The sequence below is a fragment of the Vidua macroura genome, chromosome Z (genome assembly GCF_024509145.1).
Source record: "Vidua macroura isolate BioBank_ID:100142 chromosome Z, ASM2450914v1, whole genome shotgun sequence".
NCBI lineage: Eukaryota > Metazoa > Chordata > Aves > Passeriformes > Viduidae > Vidua > Vidua macroura.
The window spans coordinates 13,065,473-13,085,646 of record NC_071611.1 but is presented as its reverse complement, the minus strand read 5'-3'; the positions used below and the strand labels follow the sequence as shown (position 1 = coordinate 13,085,646).

The window sequence follows — 20,174 nt, the reverse complement described above, 5'->3', positions numbered from 1 at the left end:
CAGTCCTGATGTTTCATGGGGTGGGGTACACTCACTGAGCTTTAAACTGATTCTCTGGTTATTGCATCACTTGAGCAAATGCTCTGAAGATAAAAAAGAAAAAAATAAAAAAGAAAATTTAATTATCCCTTCACCTATAATCCACATGCCTACCCAAAGTAAATGTGTATGTCTGGAGCATGTTCTACATCAATAGTGTAACAGTCCACTTCAGAGTTGGATGATGATGAACATCATGAAGATGTAATTTGTGCTAAGATGATCCTAACTTTCAGCATGCTTCTTGAAGGGCTGTTTTCCACTGCTCTGAGGTTGCAGGCATGAAAGAGAGGAAACCATGTACCATAGTGGGATTTTGATTGTGCTAATGATACCCAAGTTAATGTTGTAAATTAAGAATTTGTTTTAAATGTGAAGACCTGGAAGAATGAATTTTATGTTTTACTAGTTGAATTTTTAATAATCTTTAGTCTGAAAAAGTTCTTGGTTTCCAATTCTTGCTGAGAGTGACTTGATTATTTGAGACTAACCGCTGTGAATAGTTAGCAAGAAATGGCCATGGCTTATTCTGGAGGCTGTTCTCATAGAACATGATCCAAAATGGCTAGTGAATGTGGGAGACATTTTTACCACTAATAGGTATTTTTCATTAAGTTTATTCATCTACTAGCTCTCTACATTAAAATTCAGCTGAATGAGTCCAAGTCACATATATCTTGTCAAAGTAAAAGAATATGCTAAATATGCCTTAGAAGTAGCATATTTTGCTTGTGCAGCATAACATGTTTTTTGCAGAAGTATGTGTTTGGATTGAGTCTCTGTTGCTGCTTTATTTTGGAATTGCCAAATTTATAAAGAAAGAAGCAAACAATCCAAGTGTAGTTGATGTAGTTTGTAAAGGTGAGTGAATGGGACAAGGCTTTTGATAGTTCATTTAGTCAACAGCCTCTTCTAATGGGGGCCAAAACAAAGGTGTCATTCTGTACTTGGCCTTGAAAATAATTGTGTATAAATGTGCAAAAGGACTGTGGTGAAATTTAATGTTAAAATAACTTCAATTGATGATTAAGTTGGTACGTTTCTATGTACTAAATAGAAAAAGCAATACTAAACAGAAATTTGGGGGTTGTCCACCATCTTGATTTTTGTAGCTTTATTTGAAGTGTTTAGTTATATAAAAAATATTTGAATGGAATTGATGACTTCTTATTTTAAATGTCTGGGAGGAGTTAAGGGTTATACTAACCTTCTTAGTTTATCCCAATTCCAGCAAATAGAAACAAAAATGTTGACATTTAACTCTATTTATAAATAAAGGACTAGGAGTTTTTTTATTGTTTGGGGTTTTTGTTCCACTTCAGATTACAGAAGGTGAGTTAGAAATACTGTTTTTCTGCAGCTGGATGTTCTGCACTTGGAAAACTGAATCCATTAACTTTTGTGAACAAAAATCTCTGGTCAGATTACTTGAGGATAGATAGTCAGGCTTTCTTCACTGGTTATTTATTTCTGCCAATTGACATGACAGTTCTCATGGGATCTATTGACATATATCCCTAGATACTGGAATATCTTCAAGTGCATTTAAAAGTAAGCCTAATTTTCTGCTTCCATTCTATAAATAGGTTGCAACTGGTATTTTCAGCAGGTTCTTGTGCTGTTAACAATGATGTTCTGCTCTTACTTCACTGTGGCATTATGCCCATGCGATGCTACTGCTATGAATTTACTGTATAGTTGTATAAACAGAATTGTGTTTATTGAAGTTGCATTAAACTTTAGAGATTTTAATTATTTGTTAATTTTATTTCCAAGCCTGCAAAAATAGAGAGAAAAAATATGGAAGAGATAACTATAAGCCTACTACATAAACTATGCTAGAGGTACATTATAGATCAGAGTGGATGGGTACGTTCAAATGCAACACAGGTGTCTTGCAAAACATGAATAATAGTTCACTGATCTCTGTGGTTGTTCTGTGCATTTTTACTCACGTGCTAAACCTTACATACATTCAGTAAGTAATTAGAAAAAACTGCAAACAGGAAGTAGTAAAATTTAGAGAAGTGTAGACTAGACAGGTACCATTTGCTAGTGTAAAGTCTGGTTTCTGAGACATCTGACTCTTTCAGTAAGAGTTCTGTCTGTGTATCAGCTGTGCAGTTGGCTTCTTGGAAGCATCCTTTTACAGAGTGAATCAAATGGCGCTGCTTAGGCCATTGCTACCTGTAGTCTTTAACTTGCCAGCTCACAGCTTAAAATGGTTTTCTCACACAGTGATACAATAGCATAATTCTTTTATCAGGTAAAAATCAGTGATTGTTAAAACTCTGTGAAATCTGCGTCCACTTGAATTCAGGGAAAATTTTACCTTTGATTTTTTAACAGGAATAGTTATTGTTGCACTCATTCCATATATATATATATATATATAAATAGTGGGAAGTAGGATTTTGCCCAGTTGTGAAATAACACTTGTAACACTTGCCCCTGTCAGAGTTAGTGGGGTGTGCACACAGAATATGAAGCAAAATATTAACCTTTGGAATAACACTAAGATGGTTGTAAATGTAATTAATAAACTGCAGTTATTGATGTTGATTTGCATTTATGTAGATACTTATGATTTCTATAGCAAATAAAGTCAACTCTTAAATCTACTTGTAAAGAAATTTTTTATTCTTCCAACATTCACAATTTATTTACAAAGTTTTTCTTTCTTTTTTTTTTTTCTTTTTCTTTTTCCATGTACAGGTAATGGCCCAATTTTGGATCCAGACGTTTATGGTATATATTTGATTTTCTTTTTTCTTTTAATAATAGAAATGAAGGAACTGAAACATTAAAAGTTCAAATGTTAGGCTCAATTAAATTGAAATGTCACATAGAATAATACAGCCCTAAAAGGTACTTTGTGGTTTTGGTTCTCCTGCCTTATATTTAACGTATGTGATGACAATATGTTTTACTTACTATGCTGCTTTTGATTCACTTTAGGAGAAGCATAAATCCACTGCTAGAAATGGGTGCAGTTGATCCTGTAGGATGACAGCTGTGTGATGTAGTTCACAGACATGAGATTTTGTGAACCTTTTGGAGGCATTTCTTGGAGGAAAGAGAGTTTGTGATTTCTCTTTATACAACTTAATTTATTTTTTCAGGGACGATTCCATACTTGTTTTACCTCCAAAAATGTACCCCTAAATCCCACTTAGAAATGAAGTTGGCACAAGTAAGTTTTCCTGTAGGCAATTTATTTTGCTCTGTCCGCTCATTTGTACCTTCCCTTAATCTCTCTTGCATAAGCAGACCATCAATTCAGTGGTAGCTGAGTGTGTGCCAGGAGATTTTGATGGCACAGTGTTCACATTAGTTTTTTAGTCAGGCAAAATGTACCAAGTGAAAGCCAGCGTGCACTGAAATAGAAGCTGCAGAATGAAAAGCAACTGTCTGGTTTTCAAAAACATTTCTGGTATACTTCTGGTGAGTAGAAAAGTTCATCTTACACAAAGCTGGATCCTGTTTGGAGTACTTTTTATTTGGATGAAATAGCCCATGACTCAGGTTATCTAAAGCTGATCTAAATGTTATTGCTTTGATTCCATTCCACGTCATTAAACTTTAGCAAATGTGCAATTGAAGCATCAATTTGACTTCAAATGCTTAGAAACTCCAAAGGATAGCTTCACCTCCCTCTCTTTCCAATTTTTTTTTTTTTTTGAGGAGAAGGAGAAGGGTGGGATGGGGATGAGAAAGTGGTGATGGTTTGCACAATTTCTTCATGTGTTGTGTTATATAAGCTGTATGCATGAAGATTTTGATTCTGAGCTTTTTATCAAAGTCCTGATGCCTTTATGGCTTTAGCCATGTGAGTGCTGTGCTTTGACTGACTTGGGTGGATTTCTCCTGAGGTGTGTGTGCTTTGAGTTTTGCTAGCAGATCACAACCTGCAAGACCTAGTCCTGGTGAAGGCAGCCTTCCTCTTTATTTCTGGCTGTTCTTTCTGCTGTTTGAAACTGCTGTCCTTGTGATGTGAGGCAATTTCCAAATGTTTTTCTTAAGTATTTTGAACACACAAGAGAAATCAGAAGATCTGATGAGGTGACATCAGGCTGCATGACATTGATTTTGCTGAGGGCAGTCCTGCCTGCATGGGGCACTGCTTGCTGCAAGCGTGGAGCAATCACTTGTGCCTCTAGCTCACCTCTACGGCACCTCTTGGAAAAGACAAAGAGAGAATGCTGTCATGACACCGTCTGGAAATTAACTGAGAGAAATAAACCGACTCACATGGGTCTGAGCAGGACATTGAGTGCAAAGCCAGCTCCTTTGGCTCTGAGTTCTTATTTTCATGCCATGATGTGAACATGAGAGAGACAACCTGCCCCATATCTGCCAAACCCCAGAATGACAGTGCAGAGTGACCCCCTGGTGCTGATGTGACTGTGGTGTTGTGTCTATCCCAGCCACCATGCACCTTGTTTGTGAGATGGCTGTAAAATACTGGCCAGCATCAGCTGCAAATCACTGCAGCTGTTATTAGTCACTGGTGGCTGCATGAGGTACAGAGCACCAGAGAACCTGGCCCTAAAGCAATATGAGCCTTATGCAGCGTGAGTCAAAAGGCGTTATCCTGTCTGTAGGAGTGCTCAGTGTCTATGTCAGGATTTCATAGTGAAATGAACAGGAATTTGTTCAACTCAAATAGTCCGGCTTGTGCTGGATAGCTGTCACATGTATTTTCCTTGCCTGATTCACCCATTTCAAGGGGCTTTGAAGATCTGGCAGTACCTCAAATACAAATGATTCACAGTTAGACAGCAAGCAATGTCAGCATACCACCAGTATACCAAAGTAGCCTACCTTAGCTCTTGCCTGTTTTAATATAGAAGGGCACCCAGAGGATTCACAGACCAGACCTGTGGTTTCATTAGCCCTCCAGGGTGTGATTTCCAGTAGTTTAGACCAGGCTTGAGCATAAACAGAACTAAAAATAGCATCAGCTGTTATTTACAAGTGAAATTGGGAGTAAAAAATTTCCTTCTTCAAAGTTTGTTTTACAAAGCCAGAACAGCAAAGTGCAAAGGCTCTAAATACTGGTTTTATATGTTAGTCTTATAAAACAATAATAAATAGATGGTTGGCCAAAACCATCTTTGTGAAAATTTTCCCAGCTAATTGTAAAGGAAACCCAAGTTTTTTAGGCTGAAGTACTTGTTACAAAGCAGGCTTTGCCTGCAGATAATGAATTAGAAGTCTCCACCTCTTCTCTAGCAAAGGATGTACTCACAGTAACAGATGGTCAGCACAGAACCTTGTCTGAAAGTCCAGGCTGCTGGACTTTCAGACAAGGTGCAGGTGAGCCATTCAGGCAGCCATTGTGCTACCTGGATGAGCAAGGAATGCTGTTCATTCTCCTCTTGCTGCTGCTCTAACCTTGCTGCATGGTAAGCTACACACACAGAGATGCAGAGCAAAGTTGGAGAATTCAAATGGTAAAAGTTCAGGAATTTTTTTTTTCTCGCTTGAAAGCTCTGTGTATTTAATATGTATTTTGTCTTGAAAGAGTCCTGTCCTTTGGCATGCCTAGTTTAGAGCCAAAATAGACTATGTGAGTTGTTTAGACATTCTGACTGTGCTGACTGTAGCACTGGTGCCAGAGGTAGCTGACAGCTTCCTGTAGCAAAAAAAAAAAAAATCTGCAGCCTGCAAGTGCTTTGCAGAAAGCAAATGTGTCCTTGCATGCCTGAAGATCAAAAGCCCAGTGCAAGTTCTTACTAACACTGCCAGCTGAGCTCTCCAAATTGGCCTTGGGAGCTAAAGGAGAATAGTGCTTAGATGCAAGCCCTCCCTGTTCTTGCTCAGCGGGAGCTCCAGGCTCAGAAATGCTTATGCCACTGTAGTTAGCAAGATCTTTTTCAAATTCACATTTAAGATTTCATCTGCAGGCTTATGGCACTGATTTTAATCAAAACATGTAAAGAAATACCTATTTAATTGTAAACTTAAATTACAGTGCTGGAGGTATATTTTATAATAGGTGCAGTTATTGCCCTTTGTTTCTTTCGTCTGCATACATTACAGTCATGAAATTAAAGTGTTATTTGTGTTCCCAGATATCATAATAAAATAAATGCATTTTAAAATTTTATTTTAATGCATGTTTATCTTAACTTCATATATATAACATTTAATTATTTTTCTCTCATTTGAATAATTTTTTTCAGGAGATCATGGACTCTGTGTTTTATTTTGAATATCTGTGTTTTATTTTGAAGTTCTTATAAATAATTGAGCCATGATCATTCTTTGTATGGAATAGTTCTGTTTTTTTCCCTGCAGCCATGTCAGTGTAATTATTTTGATAAATCAATCAAATTTCTTCATACCATCTTAGGCACTTTAATTTTTAAAGGTTTATCAGTATGATAGCAATGTTACATCATAACCTCTGTTACCATATACTATAAAACCATTTTATATACCATAAAAACCATATACCATGGTTTTTAAAAATTATTTATTAAACAAATGAAAACAGCTATTTCACATTTTATATTAATAAGATAGCTTGAAACCCATCTGCCAAGTTCTTCTCAGCAAAACAAAAGTGCTCAAGCTATTTTCTAAGACTGTCCTATATTTGACTCGATACAAGGCTGGTGAAGTTCAGTGTGGAGGGCAGTCTTTCATTTTTAATGGGAAGTCAGAAGCACATAAAAATAGCTCTGTGGATGGAGTTCTTATTTAACTCTAGTATTTCCAGTAGGGATACACATGATGTAGATTGCTTTTTTTTTTCATGTTTATCAATCTCAGCACATTTGTTCAATTACATGTCACAGTGATTCCTTCCAAAACATTTTGGCTTCTTTAGCAATTATGAGTTGCTCTTTAAGCAAAGAGCTTAAATTCCTAAAGCTGATAGTGGCCTTACCTTCTTACAGAGCAGAAATAATATAGAAAAACATTTCCCCATCAAGATTATGAAGTTATAAAAGCAACATTTTTTTCCTTTCTTAAGAGTATGAAACCACACCTAATGATCTTGGAGATGCCACAAATAACAGTAATCAAATCACTTCAACGGATGTTTCCAACAAAGAGAATGAAGATAGCATCACTGTAAGTATATGCATTGTTTCCTGATCTGTGATCTTTGTGGACTTTTTGGCTATACAACTTACAAAATTGCAGACACTATAATAAGACTCGGGCCTATCAGAAAACTACAGCTATTACTGTGTTGTGATTAAAACTCAGGAAAAAAAAAGGATGAAAAATAAAATCAGTGCTCCCCACTCTTGTCCTTACCCCATTTTTTTTTAAATGAGTGAATCACTTTTCAGTTCAAGTAAAACTGCTGTTTTGTGTCTTGTTTTTCTGAAAAACTAAACTCTCAAGTTTTTAGCCTATGAATTTGCATCTAATTTTTAGTCAAGGAGAGCATATCTTCATTTACAAAACAAAGACCTCCAAGGTAATTTGAAGATTGTTGGTTGAATACCCATCAATGAGTCACCTCCATGTTATAGAGGTGATATGCTGCAATGAATTTTCAAAATCTAACTGTATGTTTTAAGACATGATTTAATGTAAGTTTTTGATTAAATGGCTTGTGATAGATTTTAGTACAAGTGGCTGAGCTGATGGGCTTCCTAATTTGCTCTCTCATGCTGTCCTGAACTGAAATGTTGGAAACTGATTGTGGGTTACCAGCCTGGTTGACATTGCAGACTCTCCACCAGTGACTCTGTAAAGCAGCAAGCAGAGGAGAGTGTGCATTCATGAGCCAGAGAGCAGACTGTGATTGGGACAATGTGCTAAAGATTGGGAGGATCCAAGACAGTCTTGTCTCATTTGATAAGAGAGTCATTGAATTGCCAAGGTGGTATAGGTGGGACCTGGGGAACTCCTCTGGTCCAAGCTCCCCTGATTAAAGCAGGGCCAGTATGGTTCTGTATGGTTATGTCCTCTCTAGTTTTGATATTTCCAGTGATGGAGCCTTCACAGCCACTCCAGATAATTTATACGAGCATTCAAACATAGCCACAGTAAATTCTTCTTTCCTATGTGCTGCTCTTATGTGTTTTCTTGTAACATGCCACACTGTTGGAAGGGAAAAAGGTGATATACACTCCCTCCCACCTGCCTTGAGTGTGTAGGATGTTAAAAAAGTTCTCATAAGTGTCTGAGTCTGTGTTCTCTGCAGAATAGAAGAAACCTCATCCCATGTCTGTTTTTTGTACTCTTTGATCTCAGTGCAAAAGTTTCCCAGTTGAAATTAATCTCTTTTCATAACTGGATTAATATATGTTGGATGTCTTTGAAGGCACAAAACCAAAACAAACAAGTCTGTGTCCTCTTTTTTTTTTTAGGTGTATGTTGTGGTGGGAATTGCAGCACTGGTGTGCACAGGCTTAGTAATAACGCTCATTATTCTGAAGTTTGGAAGACACTCTAAGTTTGGGATGAAAGGTAAGCAGGGTTGGTTTTACACCTTCCAGAATTGTTGTGGGTTGTACAAGCTGAGACTGTAGTCTGCTGAACCGGGAACAGTCAAAACAGCTACATTAAATTACACCACATTTAATATTTTCATTATTCATCAGGTAAGTAATGGCAGAGGTTGATATAGACAGTGTAGGATTTTGGATCAAACACTTCTACTTCTGTTTTCTTCTTAGGATAAATACCATTTCTTTGCCTGCTGCAGCAAAGCCTCCTGAGACAATTCCTTCAGTAAAATATTTCTTAAGTCAGTGTAGGTAGGAAGATAGGAAATGAATTTTATTCTCAGGTTTAAACTGAAGTTTGACTTATGAGAATTTATGCTGTACGGAAGAGGTAGTTTAGACAGTACCACACTGTTCCATTAAGGTGATGGGGAAGCAACAAGAGCAGAAGGTGCATTTGCAGTGGATCCTGTCATAGTGGTGCTTTCTGAGAGATGCATTTTCATGTGCTTCTTGGGGAGCAGCATCTGGAGAGAGATGCAAGTACCCATGTCCCTGTGGAAGGGGGAAATCTCAGCCTTTCATTTATTCGTTTATTTATTTTACAGCCAGATGGAGGTATGTGTCACACAATGGAGGTATGTGTAACCTGCAACAACTCCATTACTATATTCTTTTACTAGTATCATCAGTCTGTGTCTGATGATGTAGGTGAAATTGTATTTAAAAAGAAAAAGAAATTTTGAAAAGAAATTTAAAAATCCAACCTGTTGTATTGCTGAGAGACCTAGAAGATGCTTTGCAGTGTGCTAAAGGAGATGAGTGTTTTTTCTTAAGATATATAGATGAGGGTCTGTGGAGAACATGGTAAGTAATCTTTTGGTAAACTCCTGTTAATCTCATGTCCTTCTTCTAAATTGTGCTTATGACACAGTACCACTTGGATGTATATTTTGGTAATGCTTACATGCTCTTGGTAAGTGCTTCTTTCAGAGATATCTACTCTATATTTTGTGTTCCTGTATTCTGTTTAGAGTAGATTTCCTGGAACAAATGTGATTTGAGCAGAACTGAAATATAGTCGGTGCAGATCAACTGCTGGGATGGTAATCTTGTCTCTCACTTCCTTCCAATATGTCTCTGCTCTTTGGGGTAGCATTAGAAAAGAACAGTCATTGTGAATTATCCTGAATAGCAACGTGAAGTCAGTGGGATTGAGCTGCAGAGTTTTAGCAGAAGGCTAGTCTGTGACTGAACAGTTCAGCTTAAATTTTGTGTTTGAGGCTTTCTGAACTGCATTTAGAGAGCTGAAGTAGGTGGAAGCTCAATCAGGTGGGAGCTGATTGAGAGAAACAGTGAAAATTGCTTCATGTTAGCTCTTTAAAGCTGAATATTTGTTAGGTTTTTACATTAAATATTTCAACACAACATTATTAAAGAAAATAGGAAATAAACCCTACCCTGAGAGAGAATGCACAAAGTTCTATTTTGTGTTGTAGTGTCAACCTTCCAGGAAGCTACTTGTTTTTTGATATCTTCAGATACAGCCTTTGTCACAAAAATAGTGCTCTTGCCGAATCAGTAAGTTTGCCCTGAGTAGTTCTTTGTTGCAAAATTGTTCATATAGGTCATATTTTAATGAGAATATGATTTCATGGAAATGACTATATGAAATTACCAAAAGGCTTCATACATATTGTTTATTTTATTTTTAATGGTGAAATGTTGCTGTGAGTTACAAATAATCTTGAATCTTTCATGAGAAAGAAGTGACTGTTGTCTGTCCCTTAAGTGGACTTCAAACTTCTCCAAAGCATGCATTCACACCTCAGGTTCACTGTCTGGGTCTATCCATAGTACAAAGTCCCAGAAACTCTTCTTTTATCATTATCAGTATTACTGAGTTTATATTAAAACAGTATTTAAAGACTTGAGATTAGATATAAATAGATACATACCTGGGCTAATAAGAAACTATTGCCTGCTCTGAAATGCCTGCAGTAAGTAAGTATATGAGAATTGACATATGAAATAAGTATGAATATGAATAAGTATTGAGAATTGAAATATGAAATAAATAACTTGGTATATTTGAACATGAGAAAAATAAGGTGAGTATGATGAGAAGGGTTTTTTTCAGTTATTATTGATCAATACATTTAAATGTGTACCTTGGAATTTGTGAATAAAAGGGTCAAGTCAGCTACCTGAGAACTTGGAGGCATTTGCAATTTAATTCAGTCACAGCAAAATTAATCCAAACTTCATGTACAAAGAGTGTACTATAGTGGTAGTTTAATATACAGTCTCAGTAGGGAAATGGCAAGGAGCTAAATATCCAGTTTTCCATGGAAAATATTTATAAAATGAGATTTAAAAATCCTCTCCAAAATTAATGGTGATTTTTGTATTCATAAGAAGTAACTTCCTGAGTTACATCAGGCAGAAATGCACAGAAAGCTATGCTTCTTTTTTCTGTTACATTCTGAGAACACAACATGGTCACTCAGACACCCTGTCATTAAATGTCTATGCATCCTTCTTCAGCAAGCAATTTGGAAAAAACAAAGTAACCATTCAGTAATTGCAGCAGTCAAACTGTCACTAATGCTATTTTTCATGTAACCACGTATTTGGAAAAACATTCCATTCAAAATTAGAAAAAAAAATGTATATAGGCTAACGTAACTGTGTGTCCTGTAGGAAATATCTTTATGTAAGGGATGACATTTTCATCTCATTTGGGCTCAGAGCAGGCATCTGCAGCTTCTGTAGACATTGTTTTATGCCTCCTACTTTTAAATGTCAGTTTATCACATCTTTTACATGGGTATCATCTGCCTTCTTCTTAGACTTATGTCTTTGCTGAGTTCTTCTGTATTTACAGAGCTTAAGCACAGTTGGAGTGTGGGACTGACAGTTACTGAGTCCCCAGAAAGAGATGTGGAGCTGGCAGGTTTGAGCTATGGCTGTGTCAGAGCTGCCCATACCTGGAAGCACTGCGCGTGCTGAGGCTGCCACAGAGCTCACCTTGAGGTCTTCTTTCCGGTACTATATGGAGCAGAACAGTGTCAGGTCTATGTGTTAGAGGGCACCACTGGGAACTTCCAGTTTTTTGGCAGTACTGATCAATATGTCATCAAAGTCTGTTGGGAAGTTGTATAAAAATAAATTATACCTATTTTCTTACTTTTCTCTATTCATTTGGTATATCTAAGGTGAGAGAATAACTTGGGGTATGTTCATTTTACTCAGTTACCTTTCCAAATTGTAGTAATAGAGTGTTTTTAGAAGTGAGGAGGACAAACAAAGCACTCGGAAGCATTTTGTTTAGGGTGTTCTGTATGAAGCAGCTGTTTTATTTCTTGCCTTAATTCTTTTTATTCTGTCTTTCAGAGCTAGAGGAGATAGCAATTTCTAATGATTGACTTTGGGAACAGTATTAGTACAGAAAAGATCTGTGGTCTGTGCTAGAGGAGTCTTAAAATAGAGTTAGTACTAAAATCTCTCATGTTGTGCTAGACTTCAGACTTCCATAGCAAAATTCATCAGAATAATTCTCTATTTTGCTGCTTGTGTACATTTTAAACACCTTCTTATACAGAACCTAGTGACAACAGCTTTGTATGAAAAGCTGCTTTTTGTTGCTTGGATCTGGAGGTGAGGTTTTTAGACCCTTGCAAGATGCTGTAGGATAAATGGTGAAAGCTTCATTTAATTTCCTAAATGTGTTTGTTAAGACTTGTGGGTTGCTCTTACGAAACACCTTGGCTTGCTTTCTTGCTTGCTTGCTGTGGGATGTGAAAATGCTTATGGTGGGAATTCACTGGAGGCTGCCAAGACAGCTCTTACCGTTTTGTGTTTATTTCTGACTCCATCTAACCAGCTTATGAAACTGAAAACTGAGAAGGGAACTGGAGTAGAGAGGACAAAGGAGCATTTGTGAACTCCCTGAGAGGATTTGTGGAAGAGTAATTCTAATCCTGTTTTATTCTACTTTGCATGTTGAATAATGATGGAAGTAACCAAATGGTTTGCAGCATAACCAGCCCAGTACACAGTTTGCAGATGTTAATCATGCCACTAAGCATGAAGGGAAGTATGAAGAAAACAGATGGAAGATAAATTAGTGGATAAACTTCAAAATAGCATTATTCAGTTAAAAGGATGAAAACATTTTTGATTATATCAGCTGTTCCTATTTTAGTGACGAGACAATTCCTAGTACTCCCTGCTTCCTGGGGAATCTGGAGGTGGATAGTCATGGACAAGAGTATTACACAGCAGCTTTACTGATAGAAATTAATGGAGTTTGTGTAGGTTTTATCAAAGTCAGAAAGGAAGGAGAAACCAGTCTCACCCAAACCAGTGTCTTCTAAGTTAACAGATAGAAACTGACAGAAGTAGAGGGAAACATGTATGCACTTGTTCCACGTAGGGTGACAGAGATTTTTCTTCATATGTTCGTATGAAGTTTCTGTCAGTGCCTTGAGCTGCATGCAAAGATAAGGGAAAAAAGAGTCTGAAATTCACATTGTATTTAGGTAATGCCATCTATCTTCTCATGTCTGTGGGCTTGCATGTCATGCTTTGAAATGTGCTTCTCCTTCCTCATGCACTCTCTGAACTACCTCCTGTATCTAAACACATATCCTGACTATGTCACCCCATTCAAAGACTTGCAAGTCTATGCCAATCGAGGTACAGAAATTTACCTTTCTGGGATCAGGTAATGAGATAGTGTGGTTGATCTGGGAAAGAAAACTGTGTCTCTTTTAGGACAAACACCCCAAAATACTACCTTTCCTTAAAGTTCTTTCTAGCTGCTTGTCAACTTTTTTGAGTGTAAGTTTAAAATTTGTACTGTCAATGAGAGTGATGTTCTCTTTCATCAAGCTGATTAAAAATTAGGAGCACATCCATGGATTTTTCCTGCAAAAATCCAAACATGATATTTTCTCCTGCTTCTTGATAGCTCTTTCTCTCAAGTGATCTGTGTAACATATCTTTTAGGCCATGAACATCCTTGAAAACTTTTTAAATAAAAGCATTGGTTATTCCAACAGAAGCACACTGATAATTCAGGAAACTTCTTCTCAGTGTGTCACAGTTCACTATATTTTATTTGCTTGTAACCTCTTGTAACTTTTTGAGCTTTGGTCCAAAAGTCAGTACAGGGGAAGGCAGCTTGGAACTTATTTCAGTTGCAGCATATTTCTCAATTGTCTTACTGTATTTCAGTTTGGATAAGAAACACTGAACAAAAGCATGGTAAGAGTATCCTTACAAAGCAGAATTGTCCTTCTGACACAATGACATAATATAATTACTGACTTCAACTCTTATTTACTGAAAAAAAACATATTTACATGACTAAACACAATCCAGGTGAAAGTAGAATTCCTTACCATTCTGTCTGAGAGTTTTGCATATTCCTTTGACTGTGTTGGAATGTGGTACTTAAGGGCTGTCAGGAAAGACCTTTGTGTCTTACTTGTCTGTAAGCATACAGCAAATGGTCATTGGTTTTTCTGTTTTAGTACAGTTTCCATGACTTCACCTTGTTGTTGGAGAGGGGCTGATTGCAAGGGACTTAAAAAAAACCCCTTCTGCTTCATTCACAGTGGTGATTGAAGAATTGGAATTTTGGAGTGTTTAGATGACGCTGAGTAGTCTGAAGTATTGATCTGGGAAAAGGGAGAGTTTTTATGTTTATTATTAACTCATGCATTACATGTCTTGCTTAAGCAATTGGGTTATTGCTTATAGAGTAGGAGAAAAGTTAAATTCAGTTAACATAGAAATACTTCTTTGACTTTTAATTCTAAAACAATTACAAAATGAAAGCTTTGCATATTCAGCAAGGATCTGCAGTTTTACAAGTATGACCGAATATTCAAATTGGTATGCACTAAGCTTGTAGCAGTAATGGCTACAAATTTGCCCTTTCAGACAAATCATTAAAAAGATCAACTTGTAGTGGGAACACATCTTCTGCTTGACTTTCAGCAAGTCACTGAAATACTGAGCTTTTTCAGTTTCCACTTTTACCTACAGAAGTGATTTTGTGCTGTGTTGTACCTACCCAAATGCCAATTCCGTGGGTGTCAATCCTTTAGTATCTTTAGAATGTTCCATTACTTAGTCAATGAGCAGAATATAAAAGAGGGATCAATTCATGTGAGTCAGTGTTGTAAGATCAGATGTAGAGAAAAATGATTGAGAAATACTGCTCAAATCTGCAGTATTTTTAGTGAGAAGACAATGTAAAGGCAATGATGATATTGCTCATCTGAACTACATACAAGGAGCTTTTTTTATTGTTTGACACTGACATTCCAGTCCCTGTAGTCGTGGACCAATCATATAAATTGTCTGTCTTAGGTGCATCATTTGTTAATGGGGGCTGTAATATATGAACATTTGGAAGATAGAGTTGTTAATGCTTCTAAGTACGTTACTTTTAAGAAGAAAATTGCTATAAGTGTGTCAAAGAATGAGAGTTTATATTAACTGATCCATGAAGGTAATTTCATGTAAAGGATTTTACAAAGTTCTTAAAATATTTAAGTTACCATTCTCTTGTGTTTCAGTAATAATAAAAACATGTGCACTGTTTATTGCATTGGTTTGGGTCTGTGTCACCCTGTCACAGAGCATACTGTTAGACATTTTTAGAGTTGCATTGTTTTTATTCATATAAAATTTGATCTCTAGGTCTCAGGTGTCTGTTTTGGTCTGCTATTAGGTTTTCTGAGTCCAATCCTAAAATGCAAGACACCATAAAAGAATATAGCTGTTTCTGTAATAGGAACTAGCAAGTATATGATGCCTCATATTTAACACAAGATTTATGAAGACAGCTCAGATCTGAACTGGGGAATTTTGAATGATGCAGTGGTGCATTTGACTCTTTGATTGAAAATGTAAACTCAGTTGTAATGATTGAGGGAGAAAAGGAGTTACTAGCTTGCTTAGAGCTTTACATGATTCAGACTACTATGGTGGTATTAATAGCAGTGATATTGTGTACAAAGGAAAAATTATCTGAGACCTCATGGCCATTACAATTGAAAAATAAGGAAAGCAAGTGTAAACAAGTACCTGTTGTATCTCATTCCCCCTCCCCTTAAAAGAGTATACAAGCAGGTGATGGGATGTAGGAATATGCATGTATGTGGTGTGTATGAAGTGAAATGGAGAAGTGGGGAGATGGTGAGTAGAGGACATCTTAGAGATGAAATTAAAAGAGATTGAATAGAAAGTATGGATACAGTAGAAAAGTGGAGAGCTGAAAATGAAGCTCACTAATGATGTTACCTTGGTATGGGCTGAGGCACACAGAAATAGCAGAGCTCCTAGTTCAAAGTAGTGAAAGAATAAGACAGTCCTAGAAGTTTAATCTGCAGAGTCCCACCCCCATGTTCAATATACATCCACATTTGCTTCACAGGTCTTTATTTTCCAGTTTCTCCTTTGGTTTTTTATGCACAAAGGGTGAATTCTCACCTGTTTGTTTATGAACTTCTTGCCCATATGCAGGTCATGCTATTTTGGGAATGTGTTACTTTGTGAGGGCAAATTGTGATTTAGCCCATGGAGAATTTTAGAAAGAAATGAGATGGGATATAGGAGGAAATGAGGATGAGAGGAATGGAAAGTGGAGAGAAAGTAGCTCATGATAATGGCAAGTTTACCTGTGATCAGAGTGAAGAATCAGAGTTTCATCAAAAGAAATAGAAATCAGTGAATCAGAACAAAGGAAAATTACTAAAGAACGGCAAAGCTGGCCTATATTCTATCTATCTATCTATCTATCTATCATCTATCTATCTATCTATCTATCTTTGAGTTGTCCCAGTTCTCCAATGGTTTAAGCACCATTTACTATAAAGTACATATGTGCTTGGTTTTGATCTCCCTTTGGGGAAGGCACAATGCTAGAAAATTTAATGATAAACCAAGCAGTTCTTAAACACTCTAGCTTGGAACATGAATGTTAGATAAATAGAAGGTATTCTTGGTAGAAATGAGGCACACTGTATGATCGCCAGGAAAAAGGCTGATGTGGAAGTGACTGGCAGCAGAGGTTTCTCTCGAAGGCTGAGCCAAGTTGAACTGACTTTCCACAGAACAGCTGAGGCTAACAGGCACTCTGCAAGTGTCTAGTCCAACCCTCAGCACAAAGCAGGGTGAGCTGGTGATGTTTATGGTGTTTCTTCTTTCAGAAAAACAAGAAGTGCTGTAAAACTGTTACTGCAGCAGTGCTGTTGCATCTTAGGAAGAAATTAAGAAGTACAAAAATTTAGAAGAATTAAGAAAAATCAAGACAAAAGGTAGTCAAGCTTCTTGAATATCTACTGAAAGAAACACTTTAGTTTTGGGAAAACCACTTCAGTTTTGGGAAAAAGTTCAAATAAGATTTTATAATTTCAATGAATAGGTGCTTTTTATATCTCTTTTCCACACACACACCCTGATGCATGTTTAGCGTCTTCCAGAATGTCTATAACCTGGGGTCAGCATTGCACATTAGTGGTTAATTCACTGCAGCCAGTGAAACCCCCAAAATGTTCTCTTGGTAGCTAAACACATCTTTTCCAAGTGACTCATAGCTCTTCTCAATTGCTGTTTTTCTGGAGATACTGTACCTCCCAATGCTTCCTCACTGGTGCAATATGAGTATGCCTCGCTGTCTCAGAGTGGTCAGTATTCCAGTCTTTCACATTTTTGTACTTTAAATGTTAGGTTTACATTCAGTCCTCAAGTTGGAAGGTAATCCAGTGTAAGGATCAGAATAGTGTGTTATATATAATTAATTTTTTTCCTCCATATATGGATCATGAGTGACATAGGAATGGTCATCCTAATGAAAGAACTTTTTGTGCTGCCCTCAAAGTCCATTTTGGCCTGACGCCTCTTTTGTATCAGAATTGCCTTGTTGAAGAAGAGTCTGTAATTCGTTCTGTTTTGTACTCTGCCATGTTTTGTCCCATTTAGTGCTGTTTGCTTTGCCAATAACAGAAACCAGGAAGACTTGATGGCACTTCTAGCCTGGAAATGACCAGATTTAGGAAAATGAGATCTGTCTTTGAAATTAAAAAAAAAAAATTAGGGCAGGATTGAGAATCTTTCTCATTTACTGTGTTTGATTTTTTTGAAGCTTCTTAAAAAAGAGGTCAGAAAAGCAGCAATGTAACAGGATCCTTTATATTGAAGTAAAATGGACAAACTATCTAGGAACTAATTTAGCCAACGTTAGTTTTCTTCATGGTGTCAAAGGCTAATGCACTGTTCCTTCAGCTGTCTGGCATGGCTGAATACCCTGGATCACAAGGTGGAGTAATGTAAACATACAAGAAGTATTTATAAAAAGTCCTTCACCTTTTCCTTACAGATGACAAAATATGTGAACTAACTGAACGATGTAGGTTTAGTTTAGATATTAGGAAGAAATTTTTTACTTCGAGGGTGGTGAAGCACTGGAACAGGTTGCCCAGAGAAGTTGTGCATGCTTCATCCCTGGAAGTGTTTAAGGCCAAGCTGGATGGGGCTTTAAGCAGTGTGGGACAGTGGAAGGTTGCCCATGGCAAAAAGGTTGAAACCAGGCGATATTTAAGGCCCCTTCTGGCCTATGACTCTCTTCTTCTGGCCTGTTCTATTAATCTCTTTGTTAGGAAGTTTCACGTCTTCTTGGCACTTTGGCCAACCAGTCGTGACTGTGGTCCTCCTTCCTCTATTAGCCCCTTTGCCTCTTGCCTGCTCTGAGCATTGATGGTGTGGTATTACAGAGCTGGCATGTCTGAGAACTCAGGCCTTTTTCCTCATAGCTATTTTGGATTTTAAAGGCATAATTTCCATAAGAAGAGGACAGCCTACAGTTGTGGCACAATTTCTGTACTACCACAACTCTTCTGTAGAGCATATGTGGAAGCATCTGAAGCTGGAGGGAGTCTATTTGTAACCCTTGTGAGGAGTGTGATCACAGATTTGCCTCCACATTTGACAGGGCCATCCCCAACATGGAGACATACGATGTATGGCCTTTAAAGTAAGAGAAATTTTAACTTTAGGTGTAATTTAGATGTAATTCAAACTGGGAGAAAAGCATTCCTTAAAAAGCAGTAAATTGAGTTACCAGAACCCTTTATTTCATGCAGGAGGTCTCAGGCATAGGAGCTGGTGGCCACAGCTGAAATTTTTGTTACCAAAGGTATTCCAGGACAGGTTTGTGCCCTTTCAGAAAGTTACATCTGTGACTTGTAGCAACAGGCAGCAACAGAAATGTGACTTATAATAACATTCCTTTTTGCACAAGAGTCTGAACCAGAACCTGTTGACATCCCTTGCTTTTATTGGACCCTTGGAGTGTTCTGCCACACAGCTTCTGAAGCTGCATTGTTATCTGTTCTTCTCCTGTGGCTTGTGGGGATATGCACTCTGAGCTGTCCATGTTTTCTGTCTTCAGCTGGCTGAAGCAGTTGTGCATTTGTTGAATGTCTCTCTAGTAGTTTGAAGGTCAAATTAAAACCTTCAAATTAGAAGGTCATATCGTGTCTTTGTGGCTACCACAAGCAAAATATTTCTGCCATGGCCTTGGAGGCCTGTAAGCTCTCACTGCTGTCAGTCATTTTGGAGAATAGTGGAGAGCCTCCCCTGCTAAATTCCTCATTCTGTACTTTTGAATGCTGGCTTGCCAGTTAGGCAGGTGTTGTAGCAGCTTCTCATGGTGCCTGAAGCTTGTGCATTTCATCTGCTTTTGCAGTGGCCTCTCCCAGCATGCTCCAGGCAAACATTTATGCAGATTATTCTGCTGCCATCACAAGACATCATGCAACCTTCCAGTGGCTTAGTAAAGCCCAGGTACCTTAAGAGTGCAGGTTGTGAGTCAGGTGGATGGCACAGAGCCTATTCCTGCCCAGCAGCTGTGAGTTTCAGCGATACAGCTGTTAAGCACAAAGGTACATGCAGTCTTTGTGATGTGGTGTGGCAAAGGTGTTCTGGTATGCACTTGTTCTGTGCTAACACAATCCCTCAGGCAGATGCTTTTGGCTCATGTCAGAGGCAGGGTGATAGATGTTTGTCTTGGTTTGAAAAGACGAGTTTCTGTTAAGGAAGACAGGAGCCTTCCTTGAAGTGGGAAATTTTAACCCCCTTCCTCCAAATTATTATAATTTTTAAAGTGAGGGGCTCTCAGACAAAGATATGGGAATAGGAAAATTAAAAATACAAATGCAATAGTACAAAAAAAACAGAAAAGAAACCACTGACAGAGTCAGAATACGACCTGACACGGTCAAGGTGTTGGTAGCAGTCCTGATTCAATGGTGGCTGCAGTCCTCCTGCAGTGAGAGATGTGGTTCTGTTGAAGTAGTGATCCTGTAGAAGGGTGGAGCTTTCCTCTGAAGAAGATCCAGTGGTGGTGTAGATGGGCCTGGTCTTCCTCCGGGCAGTGGAAAAGACAGCTGATCCTCTGGGAATCCAGTAGGTGTGTTCAGACAGTTCAGGTCAGGTCAGAGCCTGCATGTTCCTGTGGGGACTGGAAATGCCTGTCCAGTTGCACAGCTCAGGCCCAAGTGTGTCAAATTTGAATAGTGAGAAGTTGATAATCTTGGGAGAAGAACGAGACTGTCTTTTTCTGCCAGCCTGTGTTGCCTGTGGCATCTCTGAGCTGACAGTGTGTACCCTCCTGGTGCTAAAGGAAGAGGGATTCCTTGT

General features: G+C 37.8%; 1 protein-coding gene across 6 annotated transcripts in view; it reads left to right on the top strand.

The window, feature by feature from the left end:
- The window catches only part of NTRK2 (neurotrophic receptor tyrosine kinase 2), a 197,706-nt gene that overhangs the window by 49,262 nt on the left and 128,270 nt on the right, over positions 1-20,174 (top strand). For all 6 annotated transcript variants that reach the window (XM_054004470.1, XM_054004475.1, XM_054004471.1 and 3 more), the window contains exons 9-11: positions 2,755-2,787; positions 7,025-7,125; positions 8,379-8,478. In XM_054004470.1, the coding sequence (XP_053860445.1) occupies positions 2,755-2,787; positions 7,025-7,125; positions 8,379-8,478 (234 nt within the window). The remainder of the gene's footprint in view (positions 1-2,754; positions 2,788-7,024; positions 7,126-8,378; positions 8,479-20,174) is intronic.